This window comes from Besnoitia besnoiti, chromosome X (genome assembly GCF_002563875.1).
Source record: "Besnoitia besnoiti strain Bb-Ger1 chromosome X, whole genome shotgun sequence".
Classification (NCBI taxonomy): Eukaryota; Apicomplexa; class Conoidasida; order Eucoccidiorida; family Sarcocystidae; genus Besnoitia; species Besnoitia besnoiti.
In genome coordinates, this window is record NC_042365.1 from 1858272 (window position 1) to 1880242 (window position 21971).

Consider the following 21971-nt stretch of genomic DNA (forward strand, 5'->3'; position numbering starts at 1 on the left):
GTCGTGAATGTGTTACTTCGATGGCATGAGCAGGTAGCTCGCCATGTAATGTTTTTACGCGCAACCCTTCATTTAGGGAAGAATACAGTGAAGAACCCTCCTCCATCCTAATGTCTTTCGCCCTGTGGAGCCCCATGCAGCAGCCGAAGGGCGTGGCCGTGTTCATTTCATGCAGACGCCCTTGCACCCGTCTTCCTCCGCATGCAGACACACGCCAAGAAACTGCAGTTTCCAGATTTACGCATGTTGTTATAAGAAGGGGAGCACGCATTCCGTTAGCGCGGAACGTCATTGTGCGTACCACAGCCGGGCACCACTAATATAAACCGCATGAACCGACGACTCTCAGCCACCCTGTTTGCGAGGTTTGACGGGAGATATTCGGCAACAAAATGCTTATGCAGAGTTAGTAACTTCGCCCAAATTGGATCCAGCTAGCCCCAGTTGAGTTTGGCGTTCTGTCATAACTGCCTGTCGGGCGATTTACATCCATTCTTTAATATGCCGTGGTATTTGAAAGTTGGTGGTGCACTCAGTCTACTAGAGAAGCTGCTGCGTGGACGTGTCCGAGGACACAAGGAATGAAAACGCCTAATGGATATTAGTATATGGGAAACAGCATGTCACTTTTCTCCCCGAAAGTCTGCTGTGGCTACGAGTGGTGATTTTGCTCCCGCGGCAGGCTCACCACAGTTACTTCATTTGCACTACAAATATTAGCGAAACTGAACCATTCTTGTGGGATGAGGTCGATGATATTTTGTGGCCAGGGCTGCCGATTTATGAGATGCATAATTGATGTTACAAAGGACGGCTTGCACATACCACAGTAAGCAGTGCACCCGGAGCATCATGCTGGAACCGCTCACGACGGTCAGATGCAGGAGCTGCAGCGTCGAATAAGCGCCTGCGTTAACTACTGTTAGCGACATCCTGTTTTCCCGATAAAGCCGATTTCCAATCGAAAGTGTGCGACATGCCCCTTTCTCGCCGCACATGACCGCACGGCAGTCCGTGAGTCCCACTGGACTGCTGGTGTTGGTGCTTCATTAGCTTCAGCATGTCTCCATGCAGTTGATACAGCGATGCTCGGTTCTGCGCGCCTTGGAGTGCTGACACAACTATGTTTATGGTTGCACAAGCCTCGACTCAATACCAGTATTTTGACAGCACGCCTGCCGGTTTTGAGCAGTCATAAACAAACAACATTAAATTGGCACAATGTCGGAAAAGGCCCCAGTAGCGCTAGACAGAAAAAATTGGAAACGCCACACGGAGCATTTTTTCCTGTGCAGCCGCTCAGCTCTAGAGCCATCGTTTCATATGGAGAGTGAGCGTCTCGGCCGCAGCTATCAACATATATACGTATATATACCCATATATACAAACCATAAAGGACATCACGACCTCGTATCTGCAATGTTGTTTCCGATTTTGTTTCCGGGATCCAACCGGGGTCCAGGTCGAGCCTGTTCGGCTCTACGCGGCGCTAAGCCTTCTTCGCCCACGCAGAATCTGGAGGAAGCTAGCCGGACTCTTTTTGACTGCCACTTTGAGGAACGCGGATTTTGTTGCCACAGCAGCAGGCACCGTGGTCTCAGGGTTCACTTCGAGAGGCTTGGACGAACAGGACGCCGGGGCATCGATGTTGTCGCTAGTGCACTGCTGCACTGAAGCGATCTGTTCCTTGGTGACCCCTAACTGCTCCAAGGCAGTTGTAAGTGGTTGATCCAATATCGTCGGGTCGATCTGCTCCTCGTACATGAGTTGCTTCGGTTCTCCTGGTCGTTTAATGATGATGACCGGATTGTGGAAAAAGTGCGGCTTCGAAAAGAACTGAAAGGGATAAGAGACACAACGAAGTACAGAAACTATATATTCAATTATGTTGCCATGCCGTGATCAGTTGCAAGCGAGAAACCGTTGACTGGATCAACGACAATGTCGGGAGCATGCATCAGCTACCAGATTGTAGAATAATGCAACAGCATTCGCCTGATCAACTTATCGCACAATCATAGTTGCTACTCTGGTCAAAACGCTATATTATGTATCTTGAATTAATGGAATCGGACCTACGCGTTTACACACCAGTACTTCTCCCTACAGTCTTTATGCACATATACTAGACTCTGGGTGCACACAAAGGATTGTACCACTACCCTTTTCCCCACGCGTAACAGATCGATGATTTCTCTTTCACACTCTGACGGGCAAGAGAGATCCGCTCATGGCTATTTTTACAAATTGGGAAGGGCCTCGCACGTAGGCTTGTGTACATGCTTTTTTGGATGGCTTACCGTTGCACCTTCGCCGATGCGAAGTTTCACAATCTCTCGCACTAGCAGGCACGTGGACCGCTGCGGGACGGGAAGCTTTGCCATTACTGTGTGGAGCCAGTGGTGGTACGGGAACTCAAAACGGGGCTTGCAGGAGCTGCCGTCCACTGATCGCTGTCCCCAGAAAATGCGATACCAATGGAAAGGGTGACCATCTATGAGATCCAGCATTTGATTGACCGTTGCCTCGCCAACGACGGAACCGCGGATGCGGGACGACAACGTGTACCTCTGTGTGCTCTCGCCTTGACGATCCACGAAAATGGACAGCTCCGAATTCTGCCAAACAACGACAACGGAGACCAAGAAGGCATGTGACTTCGTTGACACTACAATACATTGTACTTCAGATAACTCTCCTCAGTTTAAGCAGAACTGTAGTTTATCGGGACTAAAGTCAAGGGGACCAGATTATCATGGTTATCCTCAATACATTTGAATACATGGTGCTCAGCTGGTTTTACATCTACCATAATTATCATCTTATTAACTAGGCGCTGCTAGTGAAGTTGCTCCCTATCATCCGGCCACTCTCCGCCAGATCAATATTCATACAGAGCCAGAATACTATGCTTGGGACAGTCAGATATACAATGCCTACGTATATTTTACTACAGCATTGTGCGCTGACAGTCTCTAGACTCGCGCCAGACCATGCCGGACAGTAGATGCACTGCCATCCCCGCGTTCTAACTATACGCATCGGGCGAGCCGGTTCACTGCTGCGTGCATTTCCTCAGCAATATTCCATGCTCCACGACGGCGGCGCGGGCTGCAGGTCCTCATATACTGCTGTGTCGAAACTGCTGTGAGCACCCCCGGACGCATGCGCTGGGAGGTTCTAGATCAGCACTGCGCCTTATCTCTTCCTATCAGTGATTGGCACTCAGCAGTGGAAATTCATACCGGTGTGCCGTCGATTTCTTCCGCAGCCCTCGGGCGTGGATGGAACACGGGAGGAAAACTCCCCTTTGACTGACTTATCTTCGGCTTCACAACTGACTCCGGCTGAGCCGCACTGGCGCCTGCGTCACTGGGTGCTGCCGCCGCACTGGCGCCTGCGTCACTGGGTGCTGCCGCCGCACTGGCGCCTGCGTCACTGGGTGCTGCCGCCGCACTGGCGCCTGCGTCACTGGGTGCTGCCGCCGCACTGGCACCTGCGTCACCGGCGGCTGCACCTTTGCGTTTCGTCTTGCTGCGTGGTGCCGCCGCACTGGCGCCTGCGTCACTGGGTGCTGCCGCCGCACTGGCGCCTGCGTCACTGGGTGCTGCCGCCGCACTGGCGCCTGCGTCACTGGGTGCTGCCGCCGCACTGGCGCCTGCGTCACTGGGTGCTGCCGCCGCACTGGCACCTGCGTCACCGGCGGCTGCACCTTTGCGTTTCGTCTTGCTGCGTGGTGCCGCCGCACTGGCGCCTGCGTCACTGGGTGCTGCCGCCGCACTGGCGCCTGCGTCACTGGGTGCTGCCGCCGCACTGGCGCCTGCGTCACTGGGTGCTGCCGCCGCACTGGCACCTGCGTCACCGGCGGCTGCACCTTTGCGTTTCGTCTTGCTGCGTGGTGCCGCCGCACTGGCGCCTGCGTCACTGGGTGCTGCCGCCGCACTGGCGCCTGCGTCACTGGGTGCTGCCGCCGCACTGGCGCCTGCGTCACTGGGTGCTGCCGCCGCACTGGCGCCTGCGTCACTGGGTGCTGCCGCCGCACTGGCACCTGCGTCACCGGCGGCTGCACCTTTGCGTTTCGTCTTGCTGCGTGGTGCCGCCGCACTGGCGCCTGAGTCACTGGGTGCTGCAGCCGCACTGGTGCCTGCGTCACTAGTTCCTGCCGCCGCAGTGGCTCCTGCGTCACCGGCGGCTGCACCTTTGCGTTTCGTCTTGCTGCGTGGTGCCGCCCCACTGGCGCCTGAGTCACTGGGTGCTGCAGCCGCACTGGCGCCTGAGTCACTAGTTCCTGCCGCCGCACTGGCTCCTGCGTCACCGGATGCTGTCGCTTTGGGTTTCGACTTGGTGCGTGGTCTGGCACTGAGAGCTGCGTTGAGAGGTGAAGGAACACCTCTCGACGCACTGGAAGCTGCTGCATCGGCATCGGGTGCAGAAGGACCAGACGCTACGGGTGATTGTGGGGCCCTGGCACCAGCTTCTGCGGCTTCCTCTTTTGCGGCAGCGGCAGCCTGCGCGCCAGAACAAGACAAAGAAGAGGAATACTGAACTGACAGACGACACACTTGTTAACCGACCTGCAACCTGAGAAAGGCAAACGACTTCGCTTTGATGGCGCCATCCACACGAGCGGAGCGAACGACGTACTTTCGAACAGAGGAGAAAAATCTTGAGGCATTTGCCCCAGGGACATCATGCAACACATACATCCTGTACAGCGACCTCCCATGTATAGATATATGCGCCACACGCAAGAGGCTAGCACTGCGTCTGAAGAACAAACCGTGGTTACACATTGAGCTCCGAACGCGGAAGACATTATATATCGTGCTTACGTTCGCAGCTTCCTGGAACTCCTTGGCATACTGAAGAGCGCACAACACACACAGGGGTCCTGGCAGGCGTACGATATATAAGCAAAAGAGGCTCACCAACGCACGGAATCTTCTAAACAACACACTGAAACACCACCTGTGCGCGGTTTGTCCTGGCAGCAAGCACACGGAAATGCTATCGTCCGCACGTCTTCCAACGCTAGATGCGGGACGGTCCGAATACAGCGATGCTCGTAACAAATTTACGCTGCTGGAGGCAGGCAATTCCTAACAGAACTAACTGAAAACGTAATCTAAAAGCGCAAACGATTTCTTCTGGGCGCTATAGAAAATTTTCGTAAGCTATTTGTGAGTGCACGTACCTTGACCCGGATGACTATCGTCTCAACTTCGGGCACTTGGATAAGTGGAGGCAGCAACTTCCACAGACTCAATCCTTGTAGGGCCGAGATGGCATTTTTCGGCGTTCCGACTGGCGTCGTGACCTTAGTGGCAGTCGCCGCCCCATGTTCAATAACTATTTTCAGAACTAAGGGCTTATCCTCCTCTGCTCCCGCGATCACCTCACTGACAGAATGGCCTCCGCTAGTCAGAAGCTGCGCAAGTGTCCTGGGGTCACTCGGGTTGATTGTGGTCATCGCGATGGTAAACTGAGCCCCCTTCAACGGCACGAAGGTCAACCCGCCGCTCTTGATCTGAAAGGCAAAGAAACTCAAGATCGCAGGCAGCTATGTCTTACAAACACCATGAACGCATCGCTACATGCTCACTCGGGTAGAGTTCATGGTTCCTGGGCAGCACAAGGAGGACACCTATGCTGTTCCACGGTTTTCAGTCGTTCTTCAAACTTTCACCACCCTCCCTGAGGCACAAGCACGTAGCTCACCATGATTGATCCGGTCTCGGGTTTCTCCTGAACGTCCAGGTTCTGTACAGACGCTGGCGAAATGCCAAAGAATTTCAAGACCTGTTCAACCGGCATGGACTTCTGGGAAGGCAGAATGGGAATTACGAATTCCGTCTTCGGAACGCCGCCAACCCCTCCTACAGAACCTCGAAGCATGGAGTTGCGAGGCAGCTCGACGGATGGCTGGCGAAGCAAGGGAAGGCGCATGCCAGTGGGTGACAAATATGCTGGAGGCGCACTCGGGACAGGTGGACCACCAGCCCCTCCGGCTACGTCCGCGCCAGCTCCTCCGGGTCCGTAGACCCCACCAGCTCCTACTCCACCAGTAGGGAACATTCCCTGTAGCCAGGGACCGGGTTGAGGAACTTGGCCTGGAGGGTAGAGCTGTTGGGGGTTTTGCGGCGGAATGAGTTTCGTTTCGATGTTGAGTGAGGCGCCCGGCGGGAGATTCGCCAGTGAGTGCAGTTGACGCAGGAAGTTAAGCACAACGGACACTCCAGGCTCGCCATGTTTATCGGAAATCGCTTGCAGCCATGGGAAAAGGTCGTGAGGAAGGACGCCCCGCACCGGCTGCTGCCCCGCACCCGGAGTGACGGAAATCTCGACATCTTGGGCGAGAGGCTGTCCATGTCCTCCGGGAAGGCTGAAGAGCTGTGAAAAGTCTCGAGGCGCTGCAGCAGGAGCTCCGTAGTTGTGGCCGTTGATAACAATATTCGGTCCGTGCCCGCGAGGCACCGCCGTGAAGCCTGGAGCCGCCGTTGCCATAACATACAGACTGTGAGAGTTCTGGAAGTCGGTGACCCCACAGTGGTGCAGCAGATGCCCAACCGTGGCAAAGAGGAGTTGGCCAGCGGTCATTGGAGCCGGGCAGCGGATGGAATCGACGACGAGGTCTCCAATGACGCCGTTCGGATCAGCGATGCCAACTGAATTCTTCATCCACTCCACGAGGCCTCGGACATGCGCGTCCAGTCTCGTGACCTGCTCGTGGTACGACGGGCCTCCAAGTGACGCGATTCCGTAGATCTGCGAAGACCAGAAAGGCACCAGGGAGCTGCCACTATGTTCAACAGCCTTGGCGCCGGCTCGCTCTGGACGACCGTTGAGAAGCGTGCATGAGAAAACCGAAAAAACGCATGTCAAAAAGACTACCTTCATATGCTACGATGTGTATCGCGCGGTACTACGCGAACGTAACACCGTTGTTTCCGAAACGTGTCCCAGGCAGGAGGCACGTACCGCGTGCGCCATGCCCTCGTCCAGGAAATCGGACTACCACTACATTATTCTCGTTCATCCCATCCCGATTCCCCTACTCTGGAAAAAGTAACGCCGAAAAATATGTCGACATTTTGATGCATGCCGGGGCTGAGCTTACGTCGTATGTGGGGGTGTGTCGCGTAGTCTGGAGAGACGCAGGACACAAGCCAAAACGCAGGAAGATCAGATTTTCTCATGGCACCCTGGTGCCGCTGCTCTGCCGACTCTAGCGATTCATGTGGGCATATTTCTAGGTCGCTACAACATCACTGGCGTGAACGTATCGGCCTGGTTAAAAAGTGCGACTTCTGTTCTCTCCGCTGCCTCACACGTATTCACATCTGGGGGGCTGTCATCCGCGTGACGCCATTCCGCGAGAGCACTTACGAAAACCATGTACGGATGGTGCAGCTGCTTCTCGACCTCTCCCATGGGCATGTCGTCGGGGAAAGTCCCTGGCATTCCTGGCCGCCACGCCGCATGCCCTCCGGATTGCCCTCCGGGTCCGATTGCTCCTTCAGGGACAGCGAAATCGAAGTCAGTGGTGGAGGACTGCCCTGGCGCAGGTTTGCCGCCGATGTGCTGCGGGATTCCTGGAATTTTCAACCCTTCGGGGCTGCGAAGCTGATCTCCCACTCGCCTCACGAACTCTTTGTACGAGGTATCCGGGCTCATGTGCAAGGACTTCATAAGGTCACCGAGGCTTCCACCTCGGAACACCTGCGCGACAGACAGACGGCCCCCGCACTCCACAGTACAGCGAAATGGAGCAGCGAAACGAGAGAGGTCGGACCTCAAGACTTGTACGAGGAATGCGAGAAACGCTAGATTGCAAGGGTAAGCAAAACGGCATCACTGGTTCGAGCCGCAGCTCCAGAAAGCAGAGAAGCGAGAGGAGCGACGATTCTTCTTCGGCAGTCAATTTCAAAGATGCGATTAGAGACCGTTCGTTGACTTACTCCAGGATGGAACCCTTTGCCGCCACTCGCCGGCTGAATACATGCACGCACGCAGGCAGAAAAGGAAGGCGGTGTTCACGGGGAATTTGCGGGCTTTGACAGTGACGCGGCGCAAGGATAAGCCGTAACGCTTTCACTTCCGGAATGAAGTGAAAATATACGGGGTCACTGCAGTCGTATTTCTGGGATGGACCCTGCGCCCGGGTATGGCTCCAGTCGTAGAAGACGTGGTCCCCTCCTTGTGCGCCCTGTGCGTGATGAATCGGAGGTCGCGCCACCACACGCCGACATGCATTCAAGTTTTTGAAACCCGCCGTCAAGTGGGCTCTGGTGCATACCACAATGAAAATTTGCTTCAAGCCGGGGATTTGACTCGGCGGCAAGTCGCGAAGGTGTTCCGGTAGCTCGCTGTACGACTGCTCTGATCCATCGCTGAAGCGCAGACCGACGTAGTACAGACCGAGCTGCGCATTTGCCAGCAGCAGCGTGACGATCTCCTGAGTCGTCTTCTGGCGGAAGAACTGTTCAGGCTGGATGTTCCCGTGAGCTTTCAGAACCGGTGCCAGGAGCTCGTTCGGAACATGGAACGTCACCTGAAACGAGCAAAAGACAGAAACCAAAAATCTAGAAAGCGTATCGTAATGAGGCTGCTTTCAGAGGACCTCATGTGTGCAGCCTCCGTTCAAAGGCGGAATATGGCGAGACGAAACTGCACGTCTGTTGAGCCGGAAACACGCACTTCAGTGGATTAAACAAAAGTCCAGTCCGCAGACAGACCAGACATGATATACATACAGAGCGAATAATCGCAAAACTAAATTACGCGGTCACCTTTCCGTGGATTCGTGTCTGGGGATACAGCGTTATACTACGCCACCTGCAATCGGCAAGCCAGGCGGTCAAGCTGAACCTTCGGTTCCTATCAGAGCGAACTCCTGTAAAACCTGTCTTGGAACGCATCAACAGTGTTCACCCCCAAAAACACCTTTGCAGGTCGACAGGAGACTTACATTTGGAGTGGCATACATGGGCTGCAAAAACACACGCAGAAGACAGGAGAAACCACGTAAGAGGGCGAATCATCCCCATGACTGTGCCACAAGCCATGACTAATTTCTTTTGCGTCGTCACAAAATCTCAACGTCGACAAGATTATAATCTCCTGGTAGCACTGAACAGTGATATATACGCATGACGGCGAAAACGAAGCATCTCGAAGGAGATGCTCGCCGATAGGTCCAAGCTGCGAACACAGGTGTGGTTAAAACTGTATTTTGGAACCCTGTGAAAGATAGCACCACGTCTCCTGCCACTGCATGTACTTATGTGCGCCGGTCTCGTTGTCGAGGACAGTCTAGGTATGTGTGTGGGGAACTTCAGATTCTTACCACAATGCGGGCTGTAATCGAGGCCGGTCTCTCTTTGCCGGTGTTGAGGTTGCATCTCAGTAGAAGTTCCTCCCAGGACTGCATCTTCATCACTTCCTGTTGCGTCAGGTTGCAGGTGACCCCCGGCGCAAATTCGAATTGAAGAATCGAGGCGGGGGAGGACCCTTTTAGGAGCGGCCCGAGAAAATTTGCTGGCCTGCCTGTCCACTGACCAACGGACGGATGCTGGTCGCCGTTGGGGTCTATCAGAAACACCTGAATGCATGGCAAGGAAAACAAACGGCAGAGACATCACGCGTTGCAGACGCTCGTGCTTCCTCGTGTGAACACAGGGGGCGAACCCTGCGCCTTCATACAGGTGACTCCAATCTGATGGGCTCACCGGTCGCCATTCCTTCGCCTTGCAACTGCCACGCGCGAAGACACCAAGCATATATACTACGCGAATTTGACGTACGAGCACAAGGACGCACACACCATGGTACAGAGACCTCATCAAGTTGTTCACTGACACCCTCGGGCGTATGAAAACCATAACAAAAGCGAAGGTCTGACTCATCGCTGCCATCTGCCACAGAGGCACGCCACCCGGGTGTGCCCTCGTGCGCGCCTCAGAACTGTGTTGGTGCAGTATCTATAACTACGCGAGGGCGGCTTTCTCACCGGAAAGCTTGATTGGTTTGGGGCGTATGTCGGGGTCTCTTTCAAAAGGTACACCCCAAAGGGGGCGTCGAGCAGGGCGGGGTCCACGCCGCACGCTTGTGCGACCTGTTCTCTGCTGAGGCGCATAAATTCTTTGATGTCGATGCCTTTGCAGGCGTAGTACGGGCCGTCGCCTTTCGGGACCTGGATGTAGACTTTGTAGAGCTTCTGGTCCTCCGGGGTGAGGCCGGCGGCCATGTTGTTGAACTGCGACCGCATGTTATCTCGCTCCTTCCAGTTTGTGAAGCCAAAACCAAACTTTATGGGGGGTGTGTAGGCAGCACCGCTCTCCTGCGGATCGGGGTGGGTGACGACGTCTATGCCGGCGCGTGTGTCTTTCGGAAACGCTCCAGAAGACGGTCCAAAGAGATTCGCCCCCCAGAACCGGGGGTTCGGAGCCATGTAGTTGTAGTCCTTGCGCAGGCCTCCGCCGGGCTGCGGAGCTGACTGGTGCCAGATCGGCCCTAAATCGTTCGGGCCCGGGCGCTCCACCATGTTCCAAAAGATTGGTCCTGGCAGCCCCGAGGCTGACCGCGGATCGCCAGGCAGGCGGACGTCGTACACCACAGGGTGCCCGTCAATGGTTGTCGTGACCGGTTGACCCTGAAAAACACACACCGCAAATCAGTAGGCGCAGGCGTCACTTGGGCCGTTGCCGCCCCCCTGTCCCCCTCCCCCCCCCCCCCAAAGGCGAACATACAGGGGTACCAACGCATGCAGGACGCCAAAGCGTGCCAAAATGCCCATATTCAAGATATCGCCACCCGCCAGCCTGCTTCTGACAATCCTGGTCGACGCCATCCGTAACGCATACTGGCTGAGATGCGTGGAGCCAGCGGGTCCGCCGCCCCGATCCTCTCGCGGTACGCCCCACGTGGCGTCGCGCAGAAATGCACTTGGCTGCATTCGCTTTGTGCTTAGAAGCCGCGAGTCTTCCGCGGGGGCTGCGTGTCGTGCCCGACTAAACTTACCCCTCGCACGGTTTGCGCCTTGTCGCTGGCAATGATTCGGATGTAGACCGTAGGGTTCCCAAGGCCAGGCAACTCTGCAAACTTGAGGTCGCACCACCGACACAGCTGCCCCCACGTCGCAGAAGCCACCTGAGCGCCCGTCTTGGAGCCGCAAGGTGCATTCATTTGCTGGGTCTTTTTCGAGAAAAGAGAGAAGTGGATGTAGTACTGCTGCGCGGAGGCGCCGAGCTTGATTCCCTCGTTTTCGGGAGTTGACAGCGGGACGGTTTTCTTCCTTCGTCCGCCCTGAAGGTCTTCCACCACTGCTGTGAGCGAGCCCTCTCGAAGCATCTGCTTTTCTGAAGACGTGGGGGCCTGTTTAACCCAGAACCTCAGTCTTCCGCCCTTCGCAATGTCCTCGTCAGAAAAGCCGAGGAGCCGGAGGATCTGCGTCATAATGGCATCTGAAGGCTCGTCGTCCCTCAGGCCCTCAATCAAGGCCTTGAGCTGCTGAAGCTGCTGCGGAGTCAAATCTTGCTTCTTCTTGCGATACTCGAAGGTCACTTGACCGTCAGCGGGCAGACCCCTGATGCGGAACTTCAGCTTGGGGAGAACGGATGCAGTTTTCCTCTGTTCATCGGGCGATCGAGATCGATTGTAGAGTCTAAACACCTGGAGACAGAATGAACAACTCAGCACTCCTCTCTCTCAACGAGAGAACTCACTGGCACCTTATCAGCAGCACTTTCCAATCGTTGGAAACGGTTTCGTCTCGTGAACCGGACGATGTGCAATTTGCGGCATCGACATTCCACCGCAGCTCTCCACAGCTTAACTACGTGAGAGGCACGCGAGCAGGCACTTCTCCTTGTCGTCTCTAATCACGTGTGGATGTTGGGAAGCATCGGACCGAAACAGAACTACGTAGTGAATCCTCCCGTCGTACCTGTTCCGGTGCTGTGCGGACAGAGAGCTCAACCGTGAACGGTTCATTGAGGTTTCCCAGTCCTGGGCACCTTCGGCGGATCAACTCAGGGTTGTTGAGCGCCTGGTAAATTTCGCCCAAGGTCTTCACAGTGCATCGTATGGTCTGTCCCTTTTGTGCCCCTTCGGGTCGAATCTTCAGCATGACAGGCCCGTCATCGAAGAGATCCATTTCGTGCAAATCGGAGAGCCAAGCCCCGAATACGCTGGGCCACGAGGACGGTTGCGTGACCTGCATGATTCGCAAAACACGCGCGACGCATAACGTGACGGGAGATATGTCAGTGCAGTCGCCTAAAGGCCGTATTGAGGACCGGCTGCAACTCGACGTGTTGAGTGTGAGGTGATGTTCAAGCGGTGCAGCTAGCGCAAGACGACACGTGTCTTCTCTACAGGGCGCTGGACTGCCGCCACGAATGGCAGGGAGTGTTCCCCGAGTGTGGCATAGTCTATGGGCTGGAAGCTGCCGAATGTGCATCAGCCAACTCACCGTGACCTGAACGGTCCGCATGATTCCGGAGGCCTCTGCAGCCTTGGTTTCCACTGCCTTCTTCTTCTCCTCGAGGGCTTGACCGGAGCCCTTTCTCCACTGGCGCGAGAAGGCAAAACACGAAACGAAAACTGTGCTCCCAGAGAGGCTGAGGCCGAGTGTGGGGCTGGAACCCTCGGAAGTAAGGCCACCAAGGAGGAGGTGACCGCTAAATCGTGTGAGAAGATCCATGCGAAAGCTCCACCGGAAATCTCTCGTGATAGAATCTGTTCAGTCTGGCGCACCTGGGCGCATTGTTATCACAGCAGGCCTCACCGGGAAGTAGATTTCAGACAGCTGGCTGAGATCCTCCTGAGCAAGCGCACTGAGGGAGACCGCGGTCGTCCGCCCGTCGAAAAAAACGAGTGTGACATAGTCTGTGGGCTGGAAGCCGCCCTGCTTCTGGAGCAGCTCAATGAACGCCTGGGGATTGTCGAGCAAAGGAGCCAAGCCTCTCCTGTCTGGGCCTCCGACGAGCCCGAGCATGACGACGATCACCCACTTGACGCCAGAGACCGTCGCCAGCGGGTAGCCTCCACGCCGAATGAAGAAGTGCTTCGGGATTCCGTACAGCTTCGCCAACTGCATCATCAACCCTTTTCTGTCGCCCTTGGAGAGGCGGCCGAGTGCTTCATCCGACAGCTGGCGCAACTCCACGTTCATGTCCGTGAAAAGCGCGGCACCGTCTGGCCCGATGAACACGACATCCACCAGGGTCTGCAGACCAAAGAGAACCCGCGAGAGACTCCCATGTGACCGCCGTGGTAGCCGCGCACCCACAGTACGTGCAACAAAGCGGACCGCGCAGGAGGAGGGTTCACACGCGCAACGTGTCGGCGACCGTGAAAAACGTGCGCACACAGACGAATCGCCGACGCGTCTGTAGGTGGGAAACACCCGTCCGCGCGCACGACGCGTAGAGCGTGCAACGACGATGATGAAGCGCTCCACTTCCACCTACTCCGGGGGTTCCTGGGGACGCCCACAATCCTAAAGCTGCAGAGGCCGAGCTTACTCTCTGTGCCTTCATTTTTTCCTTGGCTGCCTTTGCCGCTTTCGCCTGTTGCGCCTTCCATTGCATGCGGGCCCCTTCGTCCATGACTTCGAACGAGAAGTTGAAGACGTTTTCGAACTTCAGGCCGGGCACGACGCGCGCAAGCGCCTTGTAGACTTTCCACAGCTTGTCAGGCATGAAGAACTGTTTGGGATCCAGCTTGATGTGGCGCTCGACAGGCTTGCCGTTCTCTGTCGTGACGATGGTCGCGCCTGTCAATCGGGCCCACTGCAGCTCGCCCTGCCGCTGAAGGAGTTTGATCTCCATCTTGAGTCTGCGCAGTTGGTCTAGTTCCTCCAGCGTCTTGCCGCTCTTCATCATCAAGTCTGAGCGCTCCTGGAGCTTCCGGTTCAGCTCCGCGGACTGCGCCGCATCAGATACAGGGATCTTCAGCGTCCTGGCTATCTCGGGGTTCCTCTTCTTCAAGTCGTTCTTGGCAGAAATCAACAAGTCACGAATCGACCTGGCGCGGACGTCGTCGGGTCCCATCACGTAGTTGTCTTCGATGGTCTGCGGATCCGCGCGAGCGATCTGGCAACGCAGGCACACGAGACAGCGGAGACACAGTCTACACATGCGCGTCTCCATTATCTACGGACAGCAGAACTAAAAGGCGGAAAACACCGAGCTCAGCAGACTTGGGCGGTCGGATACCGGCGCGCGAGGAGCTCGGAGCCTCTTTGGCTGTCCCTCGCCGGAAGTCTCTGCAGCTTCAGAGCAGCATCGCAGGATAGGAGTCTAGCACAACTACGCGCAGGGTGCCTGCCGCGTTCGCTGGGAAGAGGCTTACCCATTCGGGATTGCACTGTGCGTTCCACTGGCGCGACCGCATCTTAGCCGGGATGACTCGCCCGCAGAAAATGCGCTTCATATCCACAGCTAAGCATTTCTTTGGATGTTTGGGGTCTTCCTGGTAGCACGAGACGATCGGCGCCGGAGTCTCGAGAGTAATTTGTAGGCCCTACAGACAGGCAAACGCACACAGGCGAGACTCAACAGCGTATCCACAGCTAGGACCCGCGCCGGAAACAAATGAACTGTGGGCGAGTTATTCCCCCAGAAAGGGCGACAAAGACACAGTGGGAAAACAAGAAAAAACAGTACATCGACGTGACGGAAACTAGGAAGGATATGCAGCGGACACCGAAGCGTGTGACCAGCACTGCATCATTCTGTCGAGCTCCATCGATGCTAACGGGCGCCAGGGGATGGCGCCCTGAATCTGGCAACGCCGCCGTGAAAACCCTGCGCCTTACCTTCATATGCAGCTGATCGACCGCCTCGGTGTATGACGAAGAATAGATATCCATGTTGACGTCAAATTCCCGGAGCGGGGTGTCTCTGTCGTCATACAGAACCAGTTTGACGTCTTGCGGCTTGACGTTGGGATGCGTTTTGAAGAAGATGTCGAGGGTCTTCTGCCACGTGTCTCCTGGCTCGAGCCGGATGTCAAAGGGAGTCTGGCGCCCGTCAGGCCCCGTCACCACAATGCGGAAGTTTTTCTGCGAAAAGGAGAAATGAAGTCAAGCGTGTGTCAATCATGAGAGTGAGCTGATTGCGCGAGAGGCCATCGCAGACGTTATGTATGCGAAATCGACGATCCTGCAGCCGGTTTATATGAAGAAATACGTCTTATGGAACCGCAAGTCGATACAAGCATGGTGTTCACAAATGCTTCCATTGCGTTTTCTCGTGAATCCAGACCTCCCGTCTCGGAGTTTCCCTACTGAGCAAACCGGTTTATGTCTTTTACGCTCTATAGCGGTGCGCCGTAATCGGCAAAAAGACGACAAACACGCTCGCCTCTACACTCCAGCGAGACGTGTGTCTGGGCACTGGGCACCGCATTCCAGTCCCCACGGGCGAGGTGACAGTCCCGCTACGCAGGCACAGATCAGCACTCCTAGAGGAGCGCGCAGATGCGCCCAGGGCCTCTGTCGGTTTTCGAGGGTCGGCCGCCGCGCACGTACCGCAAGGAGCATGTTCTTTGGCTTCGTCAAGATGTCGAGAAGCTGACTGTAGGCCCCCGGGTTCGCTGCAGCCCAGTTCGGCGAGAAGACTTCAGGGCCAAATATTGAGCGCAGCGGCACCTCGCGTCCATCGTCGAACCGGAAGAGCAGGAAGTCGGCGATGCCTTGCAGATCGTCGTCGCTCATGCTACTCAGATTGAACGGCAGCTTCGAGCCTGGGTAGTGCGCATTTAGCCAATTCCGCAAAGCCTTCAAAGGCGCCACGTATTGCTGCGGCCCTGTGGTGATCGGAATGGTCAGGCTGGGCACGCTGTGATGAGGGCCTGTGCCGTCGTAAAACGTGTCTTGTTGGTTTAGAATAGGAATCTGCAAGCGAAGAGACACGGATGAAGCAAGGAGTTGATTTCTCGAGTTTGAGATACTGACACACTTAGGGCCGGCACGCGGCCACGGAGGACGTGCAACTCCGTAGGGGCATGACAAGAGATCTGCCACCTGGCTTCAAGAAGGACTGCCTCTGCGGCCTCAAACCAGACATGCTGCAGTTGTGCAGCAACGTGCGCATTCACGACGTGAAGGTCCGAGTCGGAGTGAAGAAGAGACACAGCTCCTGGGTCCTTCCAGCCGCTTCTCGGCTTGCGAGAACGTGGGTCGCCACGGTACAACGCGACATCTAATCTAGGCATCCCGACGCCAGTGCTGCGGGGGGGGGGGGGGGGGGCTCTAGGCTGAGCGCGACTCCAGTGTGGAACGCCATGGCGTCGCGTCCGCATACCTCGGGGAGCAGCGTAACCCGGGACTTGGGCGGCCGGTGATAGTACTCGGGGCCTAGAATGCCAGAGTTGAGGGCGTCGCGCGGAGGTTGTCCGTGACCGTCGCTGGGCAGGAACGGGTACATCATGGTCGGAATGTGCTTCTTCTGGAAAGGCTTGGTCAAATCAAAGATAATGCCATCTAAGTCTTCGCCATACTGCACAGTCGTCGTGACCGGCTTCTGCCCCTTCGACGACGTCGGCTTGCCATCTGGGCCGAACTTCTCGAGGACTGGAACAAACGTAGCTTTGTGCTGCAGACATACGAAGCACACAGAGAAGGAAATCGGCGTGAATTACAGCCCCGACGATACGCGGCCTCGCATTGAGGGAACATGGGGCTGCATTCATGCTCCCGACCGTAATCAGAAAGCCTATTCGAAATTCGCAAATATCGCCTTTCATGCAGCCACGTGTTCAACTCTAAGACTGGCACTACCTGCAGGGACAGCGCATCCTGGAACGTCGCATTCACCTTTACCCCCTCAGTTGCTGAATCGACGCTCACACGCGAGCGTCGTTGTCTCTCTTCCCCGCCCTTACCTCCGCGTGAAAGCTAAGGGCAATCTGACGCCCGGATAGGTGAGCGTCCTTCAAAATTTTTCCGAGCAAGCTGCATTCCTCTTTGGAGCCTCGGTAGTCCAGAACGCCTTTCCAATCAATGCTGAGCGGGGTTCTGGAATCGACGAAACCCCATCGATGCACGGTTGTAAAGCGGAATCCCTTCTCGTGGAAGTTGCATCCTTTTGGCGATTCCGTCGCAGCTTTTCCCTTCGCCATCAGAGTTCTGATGTTCACTGTGCCTCGCGGGGTTAGCGGAATCACGTATTCAAAAGCACACCAGGGAATTTGGCGATCGTGCGCGTCGTCAAGAACAAAGAGCGTCGGAAGCTGCAGCACATACGGGACAGGAGAAAATTTTTCTATACATTGAAAAACATTTTATGAAGTATTCTTTTTTTATAGAGTGTTGTAACCTAAACAGAACATGCAATAATTAAAAATAGATAGGGATCACCACGCAAGCTTCCCCGAAATGCCGCACCGCGTCATACCCTCTCTAAAACCCGACATGCGTTCAAATGAACTAGAATCTCAAATACGCAGGTAGTGTTGAGCAGCACGCACAAATCAACTGGGAAACATACTGGCAGATCCACTATCAAGTCACGGCGTTGTAGCTAGTGCAGCGATCGCTCACTCCAGTCTCTACGCCCCCCACCCTTCCCTCCCCGGTGAAACACGGAGGGGCGGATGGATGTCTAAAAACGCTAAAGAGTCGCGCAGGGGAAAAGGAGAGGCACGTAAGGAGCACGAAAGATCTGGTACACGCTTATACGCGCAAGCATGTGGATGCCACCAGGAATACCGGCGGACTTACGGCGGCAGGCAGCTGCACATAGCGCACACAGGAGCACACGGAGGAGACGCTGAAGCAGGCCAAGATATCCACTGCCCAGCCCGCTACTCACTAGGCAGCTTGCATTCGGATAGTTGTATGCAAATACTGTCCAACGAAAGCGCCAGCCGCGTACCTCATCCATCGGCATTGCCCGCCATTCGAATTCGCAACTACCACTGTAGGCGCGTGATTCTTGCGCACGTGTGTGCGCACTTTCTCCTTTTTCTCCTCGTCGGAAGGCGGGGCTTTTACCCCCCGTCCCCCCCTCCCTACACAGTGTTCGAGTTGAGCTCGTCCCAGGAATGAAAGGTCGCTGACGGACTTTACCTGGTCGCCAAAGTGGAAGACGACGCTGTCCAGTGCAAAGTCTGGGTCGGCATGCGACAAGCTCGCGAGAAGGTGAAGCAGCGTCGGGTACCTCGACTTGAAGTCCTGGTCTAGACCGTAGCGGACCCCATTAACCGACACAGCAGTCAAGCCAGGTTCGCGGTAGTTGATGCGCAGCTTATGCTTCGCGGATAAAGAATCCCATCCTTTAGTGATGTCGTCCCAGGGTCGCGCGGGGTTCACGAATTCAGTCGAATGATGACTATCGGCAAACTCGAAACGGGCGCGAATCTGAAAGACAAACGCAAACAAACTGCGCCATGCAATGCTCCGCCGAACAAAACTGCGTATAGCTTCTCTCGGCACAGTAGTCTGCGATGCGTCGCGTCTCCAGAACAGCCCAAGCCCCTTAGCCGCCCAAACTGAAAATGAACAAACGCACACTCGAACGAGTTCAGTCGAAAGCGCGTGTGACTGCACCTAGTCGGTAGACGAAGGAATACGAAGACTCTGTCTCCAGGCAACATCTTCGACATCCGCGCCTCTGTCATCCAGCCATGACTTGAGGACGCAGATTCCGCCGCGTCAAGACGTGAAGCCTCCGAATTGACCAGCGACGTATGTGGATCACACGGAGCACTGCTAGGTATGTGCATGCCTCTTTTTCCACAGTCCGATTCGCTGAAGAACTACGAAGGCGCTTCTCGGCGTAATGAAAGGACGATGGAACAGGGCCCTGCCGACCGCGACATGCTGTGTGGACTTACACCAGGGAGAACCATGCCGCTGAGGTGATCCGGTAGTTTCTTCGGATCTCTTTGGCCTGGTCCGACTGTGAACTGGTGAAGCCCTCCAGGCGAGTAAACCGGGTTTCCGTACATATCCAGGAGGAGTAGCGGGTTATTGGATGTGTCGTAATGTCTCCCGAATAGGGTTCTGTAGTAGTGCCCAATCTCGCCAGGGTTCATTCCCGATTCGCCTCCCTGTTGCCAGAAACGTTGTAGGCGATCTGGCTGGTGGTCGTCCAGCCGAGCCGCTCCTTTGAAGCCATCAGGAGGAAGAAATAGAGAGCTGCCCTGGTACCCAGGGTCATACTGGGTAAATTCACGAGCGCTCTTTCCGCGTTTCGCCGCGTCCTCCATTCCAGAGTACAGCCGCAGAATATCGCTCCAGTTTGCCGGCCCTTGGGGAAGCGCCATGGAGAACTCCATCTGCAAAATTCAAACACGGAAGGCGTGGCAGAGTGAGCGGATGGAAGTTCACAGGCAGATGACCAGCTCCCGTCCATTCTTGCCTGCTACACAGCACGTACGGAACGCAAAAACGAAATCTCCCCCTGCGGATACTTAACTCGCCATGAGCACCATTTGAGGGCGTACGACGCCTTCCCTCGAGCGCCACCGAGGGCTGAGATACGACCAGATCGACGGGTAGCAGCGCAAAAGCACTGCACGCCAACCGCATGCAGGCACGACTGTAAGAGGTTCAGTGGGAGAGGATGCCTCCAGCACCTCCTGTCAACTTACATTCCGAATCAACTCTCCTCGGATTCTCAAGGGGGCCGCCTCACCCACCATGCGCAGCAACCAGGGCATGACGGAGCCCTCGTCTGTGACCGCATTTTTGCTGCCAGACGCAGCATACAGGCGTTTGATAGTAAACGAGCCGGCCCCGGTGACGATGTTCCCGGGGTCTGCATGGTCTGCGATGAGCTGCTTCAGCGCACCCACCGAGGCGCCAGGCACTTTGATGTCATCGATAGGGACGTTCGACCGGAATTTAACAGTCTGTGGAGCTCCCCCGGGCCCCACCTGGTTAAGAATCAAGTCAAAGTGGACCTGAGAGAGCAAAACACGCCGCGAGATTTCCATGAACTGAGAATGGAGAAAAGGAACAAAGTCGAATCGGCAACGAAGAGCGCCAAGAGGCTGTAGACAGAGGTCAGTCGAAGGACTCGTGCCGTTCGTTGGAGAGAGTCACGGCCGCCAAAGATTGTGAGCTGTCGGAAAGGCTTGCGCGTTAGGGTTATGTGTAACTATCATGTCGGGCCGCAGCCGAAGGGACGTGGTGGGCGGTACCTCCTAAAGCCGAAGCAGGCAAGTCTTCGAGCGAGAATATGTCGCCCGCAACGACGTGTAAACTGACGCGTCGAGAGTTTCGACTTACGGAAGGCTTGTAGCCCGTCGCTAGCAGGTGGAGAGCGGTCCGAATGTAGAGACTGCCCGATCCGTCGCCCCTCCCGCGCCACTCAATCGCAAAATGAATTCCGCGTTGATTCGACAGCTTTGCCAGTTGCTGCAGCAGGGTGACTTGTTCCTTCTGCTGCAGCGAAAACCGGAAGCCAGCGACGACCTCGCCTTCTTTAAAGACGACAATCTCGGCGTAATGACCTTGCTGTCCCCCCTGGGACGTCACCCGCAGCTGTACATCTCGCAGCTCCTCAGTCGGCGACGTGGGGTCGAACTGAAGGCAACGCAAAAAGCCTGCGCATAACCAAAGATAGAGCCTACCTCCAGAGCAAGAAAAGGAAGTCAGCAGCCCTCCAAACCCGACCCAGAGTAGGCGGACCGCGGACTAAGAAAGAACGAGAGGGTAAGAAGTTACTTGCGCAGTTCCAGACGGAAACATGTCAGGGTTTACCATGGTCAGTCAAAGGGACGCAGCGGCAGAACCCTCGCGGGGCGATGATCAGCGTTACCGCCGAGATAAGATAAAAATTCTGTTTGCATGCGTATGCCCCGACGGCGCCGATCCTTGAGAAAGCTCGTTGCGCCCGTCGATTTCGTCTTGTCTGACAGGAAGACGGACGTACCTTTCCAGGTGAGCCCTGTGCGTTTGCCTCGAAGAAACTCTGATTGGCATCATCGTCGACGTTGGACAGTTGAGAAGGGTGCACATACTCAGCAGTGAAAACAAATTCGCGTGAATTCTCCGAGCTGTCTGGCTCCACCTTCAGCTCGAAGGCAGCAAGTTTATCATCCTGCGACACCACAGGACGCGCACAACAAAAAAAGGCTGTCACCACGTAGCATGCTAGGCGGAAGCAGAGTACAAGTCGATTCCGCCTGAAATTTGACAGGGGTGGTGCGGCCTCTGGGAAAAGGGCGCGGACACTAAATGCGCTTCAGTGCTCACCTGTGGGTTCTCTTCAGCATCATAATGCCCCGCGGCAGAGACGTCAAAACTTGTGAGTTGCAAAGCACCTCCAAAAACGAAGAAGACCAGAAAGATACTGTCCAGGCAGCGCAACCTTGGCGAACGAAGCGTAGCGGCCGACATGATTGCGAGGCAGCGCGGATCATGTATCGCCAGAGGGGCACGTGAGTCTCATAGTAGCGAAAAACACAAATACGTGATGGCGGGCTCCCGAAAGGCAGCTCACAACCCCCTATTCTCCCCCGAGGTACCGAAGTATTGAAAACCGGAGTCTGGAGATGAGTAGAAGAATCCGCCGCTTAGCGCGTGCGCGGTGCCTTCCGGCTTCCCGAGTCCCTCTGCCACAGTGTCTGGCGTCCGCATCCACAATTCCTAGTCGAAGACGAAGTGAAGAACCTCGAAAACTATCAGGATTTCATGGGCGACGTGTCCTCAAACCTGACTATCTGCGGCCCTATGGCAGACAGGTGGGGAGGCCGCACCGGTGGCAGTGCGGAACGGTGCCCCTTCCCCAGATAACAAAAATATTTCAACTGAAAACACACAAGAAGTCGAATTCGAAAATCGGCGTATGCGTTCTGCCTGTTTCTAGGCACTTCCACGGGCCACGTCGCCAGGAGTGGAGCCCCTGTGACCGGCCCCGCGGACAACTCCCGGGTCCCCCAAGTGTTGAAAAAGAGGGCGAAACAGGCTAGAGTGCGCCGCTGGATGCAGCGTCTTCCCTTCAGAGCCAGCCAAG

The 21971-nt window shown here is 55.8% G+C and overlaps 1 protein-coding gene across 1 annotated transcript; it reads right to left on the reverse strand.

Annotated features, from left to right (window-relative positions):
* Positions 1 to 1479: 1479 nt before the first annotated feature.
* BESB_018150 (rhoptry neck protein RON8) lies at positions 1480 to 21355 on the reverse strand (the record flags this gene model as incomplete). Its single annotated transcript, XM_029360530.1, has 29 exons — positions 1480 to 1836; positions 2301 to 2618; positions 3246 to 4508; positions 4833 to 4862; positions 5195 to 5527; positions 5719 to 6765; positions 7118 to 7144; positions 7387 to 7719; positions 7959 to 7991; positions 8297 to 8551; positions 8969 to 8989; positions 9347 to 9601; positions 10010 to 10651; positions 11020 to 11670; positions 11945 to 12214; positions 12473 to 12571; positions 12788 to 13228; positions 13527 to 14096; positions 14356 to 14526; positions 14822 to 15067; positions 15536 to 15901; positions 16311 to 16601; positions 16891 to 17238; positions 18077 to 18367; positions 18844 to 19287; positions 19603 to 19914; positions 20243 to 20539; positions 20889 to 21056; positions 21212 to 21355. 29 exons carry the CDS (start codon positions 21353 to 21355, stop codon positions 1480 to 1482), a joined length of 10023 nt encoding a protein of 3340 aa, XP_029216506.1.
* Between the last annotated feature and the right edge of the window lie 616 nt (positions 21356 to 21971).